At 42.7% G+C, this 18,063-nt stretch overlaps 1 protein-coding gene across 6 annotated transcripts in view; it reads right to left on the reverse strand.

Moving 5' to 3' along the window:
- The window catches only part of trim36 (tripartite motif containing 36), a 28,924-nt gene extending 14,474 nt beyond the window's left edge, over positions 1-14,450 (reverse strand). Inside the window, exons 1-5 of one of the 6 annotated variants that reach the window (XM_047592595.1) lie at positions 13,976-14,450; positions 9,618-9,852; positions 5,587-5,616; positions 2,147-2,493; positions 905-1,051 (exon numbers count right to left, since the gene is read on the reverse strand). In XM_047592595.1, the coding sequence (XP_047448551.1) occupies positions 905-1,051; positions 2,147-2,493; positions 5,587-5,616; positions 9,618-9,852; positions 13,976-14,038 (822 nt within the window). In that variant the 5' untranslated portion in view covers positions 14,039-14,450. Of the gene's footprint in view, positions 1-904; positions 1,052-2,146; positions 2,494-5,550; positions 5,617-9,605; positions 9,853-10,635; positions 10,877-13,975 lie in introns of those variants that run through there. The other 5 variants (XM_047592593.1, XM_047592594.1, XM_047592598.1 and 2 more) reach the window with 5 other exon arrangements.
- Between the last annotated feature and the right edge of the window lie 3,613 nt (positions 14,451-18,063).

Below are 18,063 nucleotides of genomic sequence, written 5' to 3' on the forward strand. Positions count from 1 at the left end.
AATATTAGAGCACTAGAGTCAATGTGTGTGGTAAAAGACAACAACAAAAATGCTCTTGAGGTTTTTGCCATGGTTGAGAACACTTTGCCGTTCAAAGGCTCGGGTTAAATGTAGCTCTGCAAAGTGACGGAAGGCTGAGCTAAAAACAAGAACACTCAACAGGAAGGAGTCCTGTTGTTTTAGGACCTGAATACTACCGCAAAAATAGTTGTTATTGACAATTTTTGTGTAAAATCATCAACAAATCAAAGAACCATGGTTGCTTTGCTTGGCCTGACGACTTTTACAGAGATTAATACATGTTATCAAAAGCCAGTATTGAGTTTGAGTAAAATAAATTCCAATGTATTCAATCATACTACCACAAGTAACCAACCAATCAGGCATAACATTATGACCACCTTCCTAATATTGTTTAGCTCTCATTTTGTGCCTCCAATACAGTTGTGACTCATCAGAGAACGGACCTGGACCTTCTGAGGGTGTCCTGTGGTGTCTGGCAACAAATAATTGTTAGTGGGGGTGTTTGGGTCCTATGGGTTGAGAGGAGGGGCCTCTGTGGATTAGGCTTGTTCCAGTGAATACCACAGACACTTGATCAGTTTGGGATCTGGTGAATGTGGAGGCCAAGTTTCAAGTTATTTCACTTGTTCCTTGACCGTTTGTGTGTGTGTCCATGTCAGGCTCCATCCTGCTAGGGATGCCATTAAGAAGTGTCATTGATATCGGGTGGGAGTGCCTGGTGTGGTCTAGGTGGGTGGTCGAAATAACATCCACACTAATGTCAGGTCTAAAAGTTTCCCAGCTGAACACTGTATTGTTGCAAGATGGTCAATGTTATTTACTCCTCCTGTCAGTGGTTTTAATGTTGTGACTGATCAGTGTATCTTCAACGTTGTGTTACCTTGAGGATCTTGTAGGCACTGCTCATGGTGGTGACTTTGTGATTGGCGTGGGATCCTCCCAGCTTGCACAAGTGACACACTGGCCGTCTGCAGACCTCGCAGTACATGTTCACTTTCTCCATCTCATGCTCCGGACACATGAGCACCTGGGATATTTAGGATAGAACATACTTTATCGTCCCTGAGGAGAAATTTGTTTGCAGCACAAGTGCTACACACAGCTGCATACTATACAGTTACACAGGGCTGCACAACCTACAGAACGACAGGGAGATAAAATTAGACCAAAGAATGCATGTGTGCCACAGCAGTGTTTAACAGCAAAGATTAGTACACTACACTGGTTATTAAGCAAGCTGAAGTGAAAGAAGAAGATGACCTAAACTTTCAAAAAAAAAAAAAAAAAAAAAGCAGCAGACTTCTTTCTGATCCGTTTCCTGACGGGTCTTAAAATAGAAGTCGCTTTTAAATGCCAAAACACTCATCAGAAGATGACACTTAGGAGCTTGATCAACAAGGGATCAAGAAACTTGGAAGAGTGAAGCAATATATTGACAGAGCTGAAGCCCAAGTATTGACATTTAAGTCCTGCTGGAGCTTTATCTGTCTCCATGAGTCAGATTTCTGCACTTATAATCAATAACTGCAAAGACGTGATACAATTATATGATAAATTCTGATTAGATTATAGCTAATATTTGTATAGTAAGAATCAAGCCATTGACTTCCCTGAAATCCAATTCTTCTGTCCAGCAATTAAAGACAGAGAAAACCAAACAGCAGCTGCGTTTCCATTGCAGTTTTTTGCAAAATAAAAGCGATATTTCGTCAATTTCAATAAAGTACTTTGTATGCGTTTCCATTGTATAGTGTTTTACGAATTAGCTGTAACTGTGGTCAAGTTTAGTCTTGCAATATCCCAAAATTCTCTTAAATTTTGGTCATGTGAAACAGTCATTTCCATTTCCAGGTTTTGAACTGCGAAATTTAAAGTTTTGTGCATTTCTAGAGGTAATGGAAACGCAACAAGTGACAGACTTCCAGCTGCTTATATCCGCCTCTGTATCATACATTTAGCCTGATAAGACTGGGAAACGAGAAATCTATACATGCATATGTTTCTGACTCATGTGACGTCCTGAAGTGTTCATAGTCCAACTAAATGAAATGTTTGCCGTCTTTTGTAAATAAGAGATAAAGACAGAACAACAAGACCTCATTCAGGTTGTGATGGTACTTGCCTTGGGCCTGAAATTTGTAGTGGGACCAACGTATTCATGCTGGGCTTTGGGCGTGCCCCAGGGATGGTGAATCTTGAAGCACTCATTGCAGTAGCTGGCCTTGCAGTCCATGCAGCTCTTCGTGGCTTCTTGCTGCTGTGGAGGTTTACAGATGTTGCACATGATGGCGACGGCGGCGCGGGCGGCCTGCCGGTAGCGCTCGACGATGCTCTCAAGGGTGAAGTTACGGAACAACATGCTGATGCCCCGCTCGCCGAGGTCGATGTCATGCTGGCAGCCAGGGCACGGGATGGTGGTGACCCTGGGAGTCACAGACCCCCTGCGCCACCCGGGGGACGAGATCGAACCTGGAGGAGGGCGAAGGGGAACAAGTGAGAAAAGATCACGAATAATGCGCGTTCATAGCCTTAGGCCACGCAGTTTCCAGTCTTGTCTGAGGCCCCATTTTGACATGTGAGCAACAATGTCGAATGAATTACACTCTTTCCAAGAGTCAATTAGAGACTGAGCCCAGTTAAACAAAGCAGCCTTACATCATCAGCATGAGTTGCCAAGTATGATTTTAAAGCAAAAAATGCCTTTAGACACATCAGGCTTTCACAAATAGGGCCTCAGCATGTCTCCCTTTGTGCGTTATTTCCACAGTGACAACTACTCAATAGAGGAATGGATGTATCGAGCAAAAACACCAAGCAATACATTGGGAAGTTGTCACACAAGGGAAAAAGTCCAAGGAGAGACACCATCCAAGACTGGTGGGGCACCGTCAACGGGTGAAGAGATATGGGAAAGTCATGGGGAAGACAGCATCCTTGGAGCTTATAGAGAATAAACTGTCTTAATAAGAAATTCATGTCATTCAACATCTATCACAGGAGTGGAATCTAGTCTAAGTGTTCACAATGATCTGGACAAAGAAATTCATTCTATTCCCTCCCCACCCAAAAAAATGAGTGACAACGAAAATATGACAAACCACAATATTTTTCAATCAGGCCATGTAAATGAATGGATCTGTGCGTAGACATTGAGCAAAAAATTTTGAAATAAAAATATTCAAGCGATTGAACTTTAATACCACATGTCCAGTTCAATGCATCAACACTTCTCACATGACAACAAATCTCCTCTTAAAGCAACTCCGCTTATAAGAGATCATATTACACAATATTGTGCTTGTTACTGATGCCGTCGCATCTTAACAAGACGTTAACAAGACGTGGAAACGGAGGAACTGTTACACAAGGCCACATCACAGACGCAAGCAGGGTCACACTTCAAATCACTGTTACCACACTTAAAGCCAGCAAAACTGAAGCCGGTGCACAAACAACAACAAAAAAAAATGGTTCACGTTTTTGGGGGACAGGGGAAGCGAGGAGTGCTGGATTTATCTCAGTTTGCAAGCCAGTTTTTCCGCTTCGTTTCCGAGGACCTGAAAATTAAATCAAACACTCCTCAGGTAAGCCAAAGACAGGAGAACTACTTCAAAACAGCACTTCTGCGGAAAAAAGGAGCGGCTGAAGGGAAAAGCAGTGGCAGAAGAGCAGACGTAAACAACGGTGTGACACTTATAGCCATGTGCATGCCGTGTGACGTGAGCAGAAGGCTGTCAGAGTTTAGGGACGGTTCACAACACACAGAGAAAAATCTATGAGCTCACTGAAAATTAAGTTATTGAGCTTCATGTATCAATTACCCCTCCTACCTGAATTCATTTGACAAAAAGTTGAGGTTAACATTGTGGCATGATGTTATCATGACAAAGATAGTCTGCTGATGGCTATGAAGATGACATGGTCTTTGTTAACACAAAGTCAGTGGATGAAATCTGCTGGACAGCCTCCATGTCCAAACCGATAAATGATGCAGAGTCTCAGTGTCTCTATTCATGTGTTGTTGGGTAGATTACACTGATTCTCTGGTCAGGACAGAGGGTGTGAGCGAACAAGATGCATACAGGAGATGCCTGCAGCAAAGTGTGTGTGTGTGTGTGTGTGTGTTTGCCGATTGGTGGATGTGCTGAGCAAGGCAGAGCAGAAGGCAGAAACTGACGAGTCACTGCAGAGCTAAGAGGGCCAGATTTTCATTTATTTTTTCTCCTGCACAGACAGATTATGGTATTTGAACTGACATAGCACTTTAGGTTTTGGCCTGCTACAAAAGATACAATATAATTATATAGTAAACCCAATCGTGTCTGCAGACTTAAATTAACATTTGTTATCAAGCATGGGAATCTATAGCATACAAGGACAGCTAATGTTTTAGTTGCCAATGCGAATAGAAATCTGAGTAGCTTTGGGTTTAGATGTGACACCTAACTATTTAATTGCAATTTGTATTTGATAAATAAAGATAAATCCTCAAACGGAGTTTGTGTTCATGAAAACAAATCTAAATTAAATTTTAACCACACTACCTCCTACTTTCTGTTAAATTATTTCATTAAGTTCTCAGAGTCTGACGTTTGGTCTTAAAAACATCCACCGAGCATGTCCTGAACTAGCCGCATTAGCCTGTCTAATGGGACCAACAAAGCTGGTATTCAGTCTTGTTTTACTTGGCTGCTGCCCTTGCCCTTATTAATTCATCATCCCAAAAATGATTAGAGGTAGGTAAAATGTTTCTCCAACGTTTAAGATTGTCAAGTGAAGCATAATCAGTACCCTGAAGGCTAACATATCAGTCAGTAAAACCCTGTTAAGAATCTTGGCAAGCCTAAACTTATTGTAGGCTTTTCAGTCAGTGTGTGCGTGTGTGTTTAACTGAGAAACAACAGAGACCTACAGTTCTCCATCTCAATAAATCAGCTTTACTTGCTACCGTGATTTACGAAATGAATGCCAAGATTAGCTGGAGCGCAGAAACCCATTCCAGCCCCACTTCAACACCTGGGAAACTTCCTCACTAACTTTTCTTTGGGTTCCTTTCAGTAATTTTTTTTCACTAGGCAACGTCTCTGCCAGAGACACCACCAAGCTTTAGGTCCTGTCCATTAATAGCTACTTGGTCGGCCTCCTTAAACATAAGTTTACGGAGTTCATTGTTCCTATATCCTTTGTTTTCACTCAATTTTCCTAACCTACTTAACACAAGAAAATAATTCGTCTTAGCGCCACTTTAAAATAAATCATATTAATGCTCAGTGGATGTTTTTAAAGAGTATTTTAATATACTACTGCTAAGTGTCTAACAAAGATTTAACAGCTTGTTTTATAGCTTTAACAGCTTGTTGTTTTATAGCTTTAACTGGGTTCACTCTGTTGAAAGAGATCCGTGTTATATCCTATATCCCGCAGTGTGCGTTTGTATGGTCGTGTCGGCAGAGCTGAGATGGCTACGTAGAGAGAAGGCAGAACCAAACTAGGGTTTCACAGGGGTTCTAGTAACACTGTACTCACTACTACAGCTACTCAAAACCCGGAGCCCCCGTCTACCTCGACTTCCAAACGACCTTCGCACTGAGGCTGCAAGCAATGAACAGAGAAGTGAAGTGAGACCAACAAGAAAAATGAAAACAATACATAATAATGTGAGGTGATGCGTGAATCCAGGTTAACATCATGACATCTGGAGAAAACACAAAGCCAAACGTAAAAAGTAAACTGAAGAAAAAGTGAGCAGGAAAATAATCTAAAAAATGCAGTTAAGAGTGAAAACAGAGCATTTAAAATATACATACATGATGTGAACACTTAAAGTACAATTAACTCTTGATTTATGCATTTTAAGCAGGTTTTTTGTTGAGTTTCATAAAAAAAAATTAAAGACTAAAGGGCGGTTTTGTGAATTTTTGTCAATAAAAGTAATAATGGTGACGCTTGTTTGGGAAATCTGTTTATTCTCATGTAAAATTACCACGAAATACACACTGCCTTCAAAAAGTGTGGTGGTCTTGTGGTGGGCTAGACGTTTTCTATACAGTCCGAGTCCACAATTTGAGGCGGGTTTGCTGGTATTTTGAGAAACTAGTATGTTAACTTATTGCAATTTTGTTCGATAAAGCAGTTTTTGTAGTTATATCAATAACACCATCTATCTTTGTGCTAGGGCATTTCCATTTCCTACATGAAGTCGACAGGTTGTTAGCTTCCCACCTGTTAGGCTACTCCTTCACACGACTTGAATTTCGTAATTGCAAGGTCATGGTTTCATTTTGGAGGTGGCAATGAAAGTGAAGGCACTATAAATATTTTGTTTATTTATTATGCCTCAAGTATAGCTTGAATTTCATGGTGTCTTGAATTTGAAACACGTCGCCGGGGAATGTTAAAATGTTAGCATCATTTAACAAACGCAAAGTTAGCTAGCATTAACTTTGTTAGCGAACTAGCTAACGTTTTAGCTGAACAAAAAACAATGAAAACTCCCAGTGACATGTTTGTCATACAGAGCCAAACAAATTACCTCAAATTTCAGGTGGTGAATCTCTGACTGACAACTTTTATGGTTTTAACCAAACTAATGAGGTGTAGACTTCTGAGCTTTATGGTAACATAAGCTAACTTAAGCCTCTACCGAGTGTAGCTTCATATTAGCTCGTGCAGCAGTTACTGTTGAATTAACGTTAATCAAACTCTTGATAAAACAACAAACAAGCATATTTCTAAACATACAGAAACATACTGAAATCCAATCCAGTGAGTAACCAGCATTCAACTTCAAAGTGCACACATCAAGAGTTAGTTGTCGAGCAGTTATGCAGCCAGGCTCCGTTCGAGTCCTGGTAACGTAAATCAAAATGAAGCTGAGAAACAATGCTGATGAAGTTTTCAGTAACCTCTTTCCTCTGTCTCAGCACAGCGAGGCCTGTCCGATCTGATAAATACGGAGCCTCAAGTCTTTTCTTTCTCTCCCTTCATCTAATCCCTCAGTCGTTCCTTACAGGCAGGTTGCGTCACCATGGCGACCAATGATCTGATCTCCCAGTGGCAAGGCCAGTCTGAGGACTAGTCCCCTGTGCTGCAGTGTTAATGCGTTCATAAGGTACTTCAAGGTTTCCTAAATATTCTTAACACACAGAGAATGGGTGTTTTGTGATCTGCTGATTAAATGCACTTAAAAACAGAAACAACCTCACAGAATAATCTGTTCTTTGAATGAGTCACACAGAGCATCAATTGACACACAGGCAGAATGAGAATGTAGAAATGACACAGAGACAGTTGCCTTTTTTGTGCACGAACTGGCTGTCGGCATGACGTGCGGTTTGTTTACTCAAAAGCAGGATTTGATATTTCCTGCGTCAACAGATGGCAGCGAAAAAAGACCTCATTCAGGCTGAAGAGGGGGGGCTTTGAATGAGGGAGTCTAGGTTTCAGAGCCTGGTCTCAGTGGTTTTAAACCACAGCTGAATAGATCCTTCGGGTTTAGATTATCAGTGCTGGTCTGAGGCCACTTAGCATCTGTGCTATATGAATACCAGCCAAGATAAAATATCACAAACAGATAGTCTGACTCAACAAATGCTCGCGCTGTGCCTCAAATCCATCCTACACAGTTTGGTCTGCAGCATTAAAAAAAATTTCAAGAAAAGAAATCATATCAAACCTTTAGTTATTAAAAATGACATGAAAAGCAAAGTGATCCTTTGAGATAATATAAATAAATAAAAGTTGAACATTCTGACTTGGACCAATTTGAAATTTCTTTGGGTGTTTCTTTTAATATAAATACTTAATTTCTGAAATGTCCAATCTGTTTAATCCAGTTCTTGTCTGGCTTAGGGTTAAGATCCTGACAATATTTGTTAATTCAGAAAAACAGGAAAAACGTTTTATCCAGCCAATGCCTTACGCCTTCATACTAGTCAACATATTGAAAACCTTTATCTAGATTAAGTGTGTAGAATGGACTTGAGAGTTCAACACCCAAACAAAAACATTCATGCAAACTCTTAAAGCTTTTAATGCCATTTGTATGCAGCACCACATTCTGTGTTGTGCAATACTACATGGCAGTTATATAGAGTTTGAACTGAAAAAGGTGCAAGTTACTTTGTGTATAAACATACTGTAAAACCAAGCCAAACAGGCAAAATGTAATGCATTTTTCTAGTCAACGTTTTGCAGCCGTCTCTCCATCAAACGAGCCCATCCCTATTATTTGCTTTGAGAACATCAAAATCTATTAATCATGCAAACTGACTGAGCAAACCTGCTTCTAATAATAATAATAATTAGCATGAGGTGCGGAAGTTAGGCGCAGCTCTGCTCTTGTGAGGAGGGATGGTCGAGAGTGCAAATAAGACGACATCTTTATGGAAATGGCCCGAAGCCCAGAGCTCTCTGGAGGCAGAAAGGCCTCCTTGTGTCCCACCGTGCCGTTTTCAAGATTCAGACATTGACCTGCTCAAGCCAGGCCGCAGCGGTGCCATGCCTTCAACCGAGAGACTTCAGGAAAAAAAAAAAATAAATAAATGTTTACAAGTTTATTTAGCAACCTGCACCCTCCCCAGCGTTCCCTCCCTCCTGCTCAGCTTGGTTTTAAAATGCCTTAAAGTAGCTTACAGATACGCTTTGTTCGCTGGCGTGTACATAGAACACACACACGCCCGTATATCCAGTTAATGTTGGAATGAAAAAGATCGCCGCTCGTCTTTCAGCAACTAAAGCATTTTCTAATGAATACATGAGCACTTGCATGATTGAAGGGGATGTTTGATGCCCCGGGGGCAATTAAAAAGCCAGACAGTGAAGGCAGTTAGGGCTTGAGAGAGCTTGTCACCAGCTCTTTTCTCTCGGCAGACAAAACTACAGCTTGTCAAGCTCCTCTGCCGACTCTTTAATGAAGCCTGTAAAAGCAAACGGGATTAGAACAAGAGATGACGGATGGTTGTTACGGCCGAGCGATAAAAATGTCAAATCGTTTTTTATGCTTGCCCTAGTTCGTCGAAAACGAGCAAGGGCAGACAGGGCTGTGTCTGCACCAAACTAAAACACAAATAGACAATTCTACTTGTTCAGTGTTTTCTCGCAACCACTAATTTGCTAAATATTTACTTACTGGTTCATCAAGTGGTACATTTTGCCTTCCCTTAGAGGCATTTGTAAGCCCTTTGTTTTTTTTCCAGTATGTTGAAACCTGTTGAATGCAGTCATCTTGACAAGTGCAAAACTAAAAACTCAAGTTCTGGGAATGTGGATGAAGACAATGTAAAAGGAAGTTGGCACAACCAACATAAAATTCTTACTGCCTTTCCTTGAAGATGTCACGGAGGACCTACGAGGCATTTGATGCATGCACATCATGATTATTAGCTGCCATCAGCTCGCATAACAGCTCTCATAAACCCACAACATTACAATCCTGCAACAACAGCGTTCTGAAAAGCTTTTAACCGTGGAGAAATGTGAGATCCACTTCCCTCGCCCTAATCTGCCTACAGCAATCCTGTGAAGTATTCCATCTACAGAGGGGGAAAAAAATAAAAACAAAAATGTCTTTGGATCCTTACCCCGAGACCCACCTGATCTCACTAGCCTGTCCAGCCTCTCCATGGAGGGGGAGGGCACCCTGGACCTGGGGCTGCCCGGCAGGGAGCACTCGGAGCCGGCGTCGAAGGAGTCGTCATGGTTCAGCATCAGCAGCTCCCTGACACACTTGTGGCAGACGCTGTGCTGGCAGGGCAGGATCAGCGGGTGGGTGAAGAGCTCCTTGCAGATGGGGCAGATCAGCTCCCGCTCTATGTTCTTGATCGGGACCTGAAAATGAGAGACGGGATGATTGGTGTAAAAGAAAATGAAAACTTGTCGCATTTGATTTGGCGTCCTGCAGGAGGGGGACATGGGTGGGGGGCTAGGAATCTGACAGGAATAGCACCTCAGATCAGTGTGAAATAAGCTTGGAGACGAGGATAGAGCCCTCTTTGATTCCCACAACAATAACCTATTATTAGGATATTATAGATGCAACCAAAACGGGGCCATTGTCTGGAGTTTCAGCTGCGAAAACATTAATGCTGTGTCATGGAGTTTTAGGTGAAGTGCACCCTTGAGCATAGCTTCAATTGCGCTTAAAATAAAACACTAATGAAGCCGTCACAATAACGACAAACTACAGTGTGTTTCTGATGCATTACATAAGACAGGATTAAAGCTCCGGCTAAATATAGAGAGAAAGAGTTAAAGACACGACTCCAGAGGCAGTTCGCGTTTTAACACGTTTAAAGACGATTAGAGAAGCTCCAGAGGACAAGCCCATCCATACGCAGCCATCATCAGTGATCATTTAGCTCAGGTGGTGTAATCAAACAATAAAAAAAAAAAACTGAAGTCTGAATAAACGCCTCCGCACGTGTCTGTTAAAGACAATACCCAGCAGGATAGAGGAAGTTGGAGCATGAGAAACAGAAATCTAAATGAAACAAAGGCTCGAATTACCTCCGCTCCCATTCCACAACGCCCGGTCTCTTTATTATTACATGCACAGCGCTGTTAAACAATGACGAGCCGAAAACACGTCCCCAACTTTCCTCTCACACTTACCCCAACTGTGCTGCTGCTGCGCCGCATCTCTGCAGACATGACCGGGGGGAGACAAACACGAGCCGGTGCGGGTAAAACAACAACAATCACGCTTTATCCGGCGTTTCGATTCGGGCTAAAAAAAGAAAAACAAACTTTCGCCGACGCGACAGGAGAAGATGCCGACAGCGACGGCCGAGTGAATTTAAATAGAGTGACGACGCTGCGCAGGGAGGCAGTGGAGGGTGAATCAGCACCAGCAGGAGGGAGGGAGGGAGAGAGGGAGGAGGGAGGAGGGAGGGGGTGGAGACGGGCAGCAGGGGAGAGTGTGTGAGAAAGGCAGAGATAGACAGAGACAGAGGGGGAGAGAGGGGGAAAGAGGAGGAGGAGGAGGAGGAGGGGTGTGAATCTATACTATGCTGCCTTCACGCGCTCCACGTAATTCAGTCTCTTTTAGCCAAATGGTCGTGCGCGTCACCTGCGTTTGCATAGTCAAATTCTCCTTAGTTCACAGGGATCTGAATGAATGACAAACGTGTCCATTCAACTGAAGGGTCTATTTGAGGTGCTGGGAAATTGCTGTTCTTGGCTACGCTAAACAAATGCTAACCTTCACGGAGCTTTCAAGATTTCTGCTATATTCTCCTGGTGCATTTGTTTGTCCCAGTGTACCTAATGAACTGGCTACTTTGTTTATGTGTTGCTAGTATGTGACCATCCTGCCCACACATCTGGATATATGCCACTTGTTGATCTACATATTTTCCTACCTATACATCGATACAGATTTAGGAACACTGAGAGCGATGAGTAACAGCTACATTTGTGGCTACTTTTATGTGTGATTTGAGCTACGTGCATTTTTGGTTCACTACTTAAGTGTGTTCACGTCTAGAAAAAAATCACATTTGGTCATAGAATGGTGTGTTAAGGGATGTGTGAACCACATTTCTGTGCCTGTCCATCTGCAGGATATTCAGATATTTAACCGTGAATGTCTGTAGAATATAAGATAAAAGCATCTGATGGTTCTAAATCCTGTAGGAAATATCTGGAGAAGCTCCAAAACTGATAAATGTCAAGTGACAGCTCCTGCTACTGTAGAAAGGATGACAACCAAAGTAATTGATTTGCAAAGCGTGCTATCTGCAGAATAGTTCACTTCAATCCGCCCAGTAGGCGTAGAGATATTTTCCTATGAACCACAAATATCACAACTGCAAATCTGCAGTCAAATTATCCACTGGGGACAATGAATGCTTACACAGAATTTCGTGGTAGCGTATTCCTGAGATGTTTCGTTACATATGCGTGGTGTACAGCTAAACATTTTTACTCATAGCTGCATCACTTCAAAAAGAAGGTCACAAGTAAAAAAGACGATGAAGCTGCAGTAACTTAGAGTTGGGTTGCAGATGTTAGCTGCATGAATTACCACTATTGCAGCTGGTAGTAATAAAAACAATGAGTTTCATGATGCTAAAAGAAGTGGGATTGACTTCATTTTGTCTGCAGATATTTGACTAGTGACTGAGGAATCTCTACACACACACACACAAAGTAGTGAGCAGAGCAGTAGAGTCCTAGGATTCAATCTAGTGAGCCTCTGGGTCCCTCCTTCTTTAACCACGAGGCCACGTAGATTTTCAGAGTCCTCCACCGACCGTACTCCTCCGCTGCTGTTTACGACAGACGCAAAATGTAAACCGCAGCCTCTGCTCGCTTTAAGAATGTCAGGACCCTTTCCATTATTTCAGAGGATTTATGATCCGCTAATTGCTTGCTGCAGTCTGCCGAGGTCTGCAATTAATTTTACTGGACACGGGGGGTCATCAACCCAACAAAATGGACTGTGAAACAGCTTGCAGTGGTTTTAATGGGAAGCTGTAATTTCATCTGGAAGTAACTTTGACAATTCTGTGCAGCAGGAAGTGGATAAAATCTTAGAATAGAGCTACTGTCCACGTGTGCAGGCATCTTTAGGAAACTGCAGACAATGATCCTGCTGTAGTCGTCCTCACTTTTTCATTTGCATATGCTGGTGGCATACGATAAAATAAAGACGGCTTCAGTGGTAGTTTAAGTGACAGCATTGTCTGGGTTTGGACCTGACAGCTCAACTGTGTGGCGTTCTCCGTGTCTGTGCTCCGGTTTCAGTCCACAGACATGCATGTTCGGTTATCTTACAACAGACACCTGATTGAATAGTGGCCTCTCTAGGATTGGGTTCACACTCCCACAGCCTTCTTCAGGATGGATGGTTTCATTCTCAGAGCAAAACATGTCTTAAATTGTATAATACCAGGAGCCTAGCCCAAATCTATTTCACACATTTATTGGAAATGTTAAGTGCACTTGTGTTGCAGCCGACAAAGAGAGGAATGAGGAATAACTCACAGTGCACCCACAATAGTTGTTCTTTCATCATACGTGCCAACACCTTAGTTTTGTTTATTCCCTGTGATCATCCGAGTTCTACAGAAATAAAACAGTCTATTCTTTTTTCTTTCTCCATACACAGGTGATTTTACTGCCAGATCAGTGTGCGGTCAGGAGAGACACACCTCGACACATTCTGCTGCTTGCAAATGGGTAAAGGCCTCCCACTCCCGGCTTGTGCAGACACATACAGTACGACACCTCAGTAACCCAGTGCCCAGCCGCACAGCTGCTGCCAAGCGTCCCACTTACTGACAGGAGCCTGCGAACTCCCTGCAGCACTAACTACGAACACGCCACGCCTCTAATTAAATCCATTACTATTTTTTTTACCCCCTTTTAAAAATAGAAGCCTTTTGTCCTTATAATAGTTTTAAGGTGGGCAGTGGAAGCAGAAATGTGTGGGTATAGCTACACAGGATTAATCATTATCAACAGAAAAAAAAATGTTCTATTAATACTTCAGATCTTATAAAATATCTCAAGTTATGAGGAGTTATGGAGGCATATCGGTACTTAGTGGCGTTATGTAAAACAATACACGTTTAAATATGAGATTAAATCAATGCACTTGAGCTGGGGAGGGCAACACCTGATATATTTTACAACAATAGAACAGAATAGAACACGGAATAGCCTAGAATAGAATAGGTCCACGTGATTAATAGAACAGATAGTCCATTAAGACCTCAGATCATGAGGTGCAGAGCAGAATAATGTTCCCCACATGAAATATTATGAGCTACGATATCAACATAGAATAGAATAGAATAGAATAGAATAGAATAGAATAGAATAGAATAGCTCCGTCTCCATCCTGTGTCCATCCCTGCAGGCCGGCACGGCACCGCTGCCGCTGCTGCATATTGACAGACAGACCGCTGCTGTCACAAGGACAGTAAATCATCCAGATGAGACTCACCTCGCCCCGCTCGATCCGCTCCACGATGCTGGCGAACTCCGTCATATCCTCCGAGTCCGACATGGCTATAGATGGTGATGTGGATGATGATGATTGCACAGTATAGAGATCGGTCCAGGCGCAAATGGGTTTTAAATGTATGTATATATAAAAAAAAAAAAAAACGCAGACAAACAGCTGCTGCGGCTTATTAAAGGCGCAGGATGGAAAGCTTGACAGCTTCACGGGGGAGGTGAGATGACATCAAGAGAGAAGAGCCATCATCGCCACCTTCTTTCCTCCCTCCCTCTCTCTTTCTTTCTCCACACGTTTGTCCGACGAATCCACAGTATTTTAGTTTTGCCTCATCTTGGAGGGAAAAACCCCGCCCTCGTTTCCTCGGCAGCCAACTGTACCATCTCCCTCCTTCTCTCCCTCCATCATCCCTCAGCGGCGACGTCTCCGCTCACTGGGCTCTTTGTATCCGCCACGCATCGCACTGGATGGCTTCCGTTTAATCTATCAGCCACCAGAAATAATCATAATAATCTGAGTCTAAAGATTAAGGGGGCGGGGGGCGGCGGGGTCTTTTAGTCCGTTAGTGGCGCATTAAGTCAAGTTGGGCATCCTTTACGCACGGCTGGCGGCGCGCTCATGTGCGCATATGTTGCTTTATATGTCATCTGGTCGCCCTAATATGAGAGTGCCGTTTTGTGTATTAACAGTTGTTTGTGTTTGTTGGTTGTTGTGATGAGTTGTCCTTTGTCTTTTTGGTCATGACGAGTAGGGACTTGTCCCAAAGCAGGGGTAGGAATGCAAGGCGCCAGCGTGGAGCCGGATTAAGTTCGTGTTTTTAATTTTTTTTTTTTTCTGGCAATGCCACTTGTTCCGCGTCAGCAGATGGCCTCACGGCTTCACGCAGACAGGTTCCCCCCCATTGAGCATTTGGAGAGGGGACAATGATTTGTGTTAAGACCATGTCATCAGTGGAGAAACGTGGTTGCAATTTTGGAAAACATGTCACCTCTATAAAATTGACAGATGGAAATCAAATTTATGGCACTGAAGGGCGAGATGTAACAGCAGCTTCCTATTTTCTATCAAAAATAAAAGCATCACAGCCTTTCATTATTAAAGAACATCTGTGAAACCCGAAACCTGCGTGACCGGGCCCTGTAAACCACCAGATACTCTCCTGAAATTTGAGAAAAATGTTAAGAGTCCTATTAATCATCAAGAACTTTGACTCCCCATAGATTGTGAATCAGCGGTTATTAAACTTAAAAGTTGCCAACTATCAGTGAACACAAAGTTCAGCTGTGTCGTATGTTGTCAAAGGAATAATCCAAACCTTGACCTGATGACGGGGACAGATGATGAATTCAACTGTGATCTTCCTTAATGGAAAAAAAAAAAGAAAAAGAAAAAGGAAGTGATTTAAAGTTACTCATTTGGATTCGACCTCCTCGAACCGTTAATGTGCCTGCACCCTCTTGGAGATGCAGTGCTAGTTCTCATGTATAATGTCCACAGAGATGACACTCAGCTAACCCATAAATAAGCCACAGTGCACTCCACCTGACTGGATGATCAATATAATGCATTGGCAGTGTGTTTTACCAAGCAGAATTGATTCGAGTTAAATAACTACAGAGTGTAGCTGTTGCGGAAGCGCATATTAGCTCACCTAAGAGCCTATGGATCATTAGAGACACATGTCACAAAATGGAAAGCAGCAGCTAGGCTGTGTCTCTATGCTTGTTTAATATTGTGTTGAATCAGCTCTATTCAAGAAAACATCAGAACAACAGAGTGTAAATACAGTCTGCCTGCCGGATTTACACATGATTGATGGGGGGTAAAAAAAAAAAATGAAGATGACATTGAGCTTGGCTTCATTTTGTTTTTGACTATAATAAACTGAATAGCTGGTATTCATTAAAAGTTTACCAAACCAGATCTACCAGTATGTTTCATACGAGAGAGAGAGGTAAACGTTGTCTGTGGACGCGGCCGCGCCCAAACTACAGCTGTAACTTGTAGGCAAGGAAGCATCTCCAGACAATTTTTGTCTGGGTTGGGCTGTAATCACTGGGGACTAAATGGTGCATCTCCAACCTCGGGTTTTCTTTCTAGTTAGTACTTTCTAAAGATGAAAAAACACGATCAGCGCCTTCAGATTGGATATCTAAGTGGCGCCAGGCCACACTTTTCTGGGTTATGTTACCCAACAGTAAAATCAGCGCTGCTCCCCAGGTGGGATTCTCTGTGTGTTTGCGTGTTTGAGCTCCATCCAGTGAATCTCAACCTGCCCCTCCCCCCCGTGGCATTTAATTATGTCTTAGTCACTGACCTAGCAGAGAACAGAAAATAAAACAAGCCAGCGTTACTCAGTGCACAGCCCGTCCACGTTGCGGAAAAATGAAACGCGACTGAGGGAAATTGGAAAGAATGGTCACCAGCTGTTGTCTTTGAATTTAAAAATAGAGCAACAGTTGAGTCATCCAGCCACATACACGCCACTGGGAAAGGAAATACAGGCTTTCACAAAGAAACTCAGCTGTTGTAGGTAGTAGGACTCATGTAATACCCGAAGGAGTAAACACTTGCTTTGTCCTTTTTTTCTGGAAGGAAAGAAAAAATATTTCCCGCTAATGTGGCATCTTTAACAAATACACGAAGGGGAAACCCCGTCTAAGAAAAGCGCGAAAGAGGGAGGACAAGGTGCATAAAAAAAGTCTCTGTTCACACCATGTGAGCAAATGCATCCTGGGTGATCTGATCACCAAGTAAACTGGTGAACACATCCAAGACAAACTGGACCTGTTAAGACCTTGTGTTAAGATCCGATTGGGGCTATCCGTTGTCAAGTGACCAGCTTCAGCTCGTGTGTTCAGACCTGGCTTTAAACATGCGTCTCCAGGTCTGATGGCAGTTTCGCGCTCTGTATCCAAATAAACTAGAATATTAAGACAGCTGACGTCTCCAATGGATCTCTACCGCTGCTCCAGAACCGAGAACAGCGCTGTTTTACGTGTCTTTGGCATCATTCATTATTATTTATTGATCTCCATCCTGACGTTAGTTATCTCATTGAATCCATACTCACCTTTGATATCTGTTCCTGGAACAGCTTCCTCTCATCTACACACAAAACAAAACTCACCCATACAGTTAACTCATTGGAGCACCACAAAACCCCCCTTTCTGTACAGCCGGTCTGTGACCAGGAAAGCCATCGTGACCCCCATCACTGCTTTCAGATGCTGCCACCAGGCAAACGCTATAAGGTTCCACTGGCCTGGAAAAACATCTTTAAAAAATCTTTCATCCCTTCTGCAATAACCACCCTTAACAAACATAAATGGACTCATGCTGCCGTTAACAGCCCCCTCCTTTTTGTCGAAGGCAGTTCGATTGTATGCATTTCTTTCGGTTTATGATGTTTGTCCTTAAGTACGCGTGCTCACATTGGCATTAAAAATGTGTCCGCACACGGATCTCGAGGCGGCTCTTGAGATCCTATCACAGCTTTGTGTTCTGCATGCAAACGAACGCTGCTGCCGCGCAGTGTGCGAGTATTATGCAAACAGCTGCCGTCTCCAGTGGATCTACAGCTGCTTCCGAACCACAAACGGCGCATTTACGGTGTGCATCCTGGTTTGGGGACTTGGTACTAATCGTGGGACAAGCTGGAAGTCTCGCTCACTCATTGAAAGCATATGTTATTTTTAATTCATCTCAGTCCTGTCAGTAGTTATTTAAGAGAGCTGCACAGAGCTCGGAGTTATGTCACTGCTGCATTGTTTGTAACAGTGATTGCAAAATCTGTGGTGATAGAGATCATTACTGAGAAAATGCATAACTTGACTCCACGTGGCTACTTTGCATATGCCAAGAAAAAGATCCAGTCATTTCATTTCTTAATTTTAGTCTGGACCTATCCAGTTGGTGTCTATTTTTAAAAGCTGGGAGGCACTGGAACATCAGTCGAGTCTGTGGTCAAACACTCAGACGCAAAACTGTAAAAGTTAGTACATGATTTATTTACCATAAATACAGTTAACACTGCCAAACAATCAACATCACTGTCCCCAGATTCAAAGCCG

Source organism: Mugil cephalus, chromosome 8 (genome assembly GCF_022458985.1).
Source record: "Mugil cephalus isolate CIBA_MC_2020 chromosome 8, CIBA_Mcephalus_1.1, whole genome shotgun sequence".
Classification (NCBI taxonomy): Eukaryota; Metazoa; Chordata; class Actinopteri; order Mugiliformes; family Mugilidae; genus Mugil; species Mugil cephalus.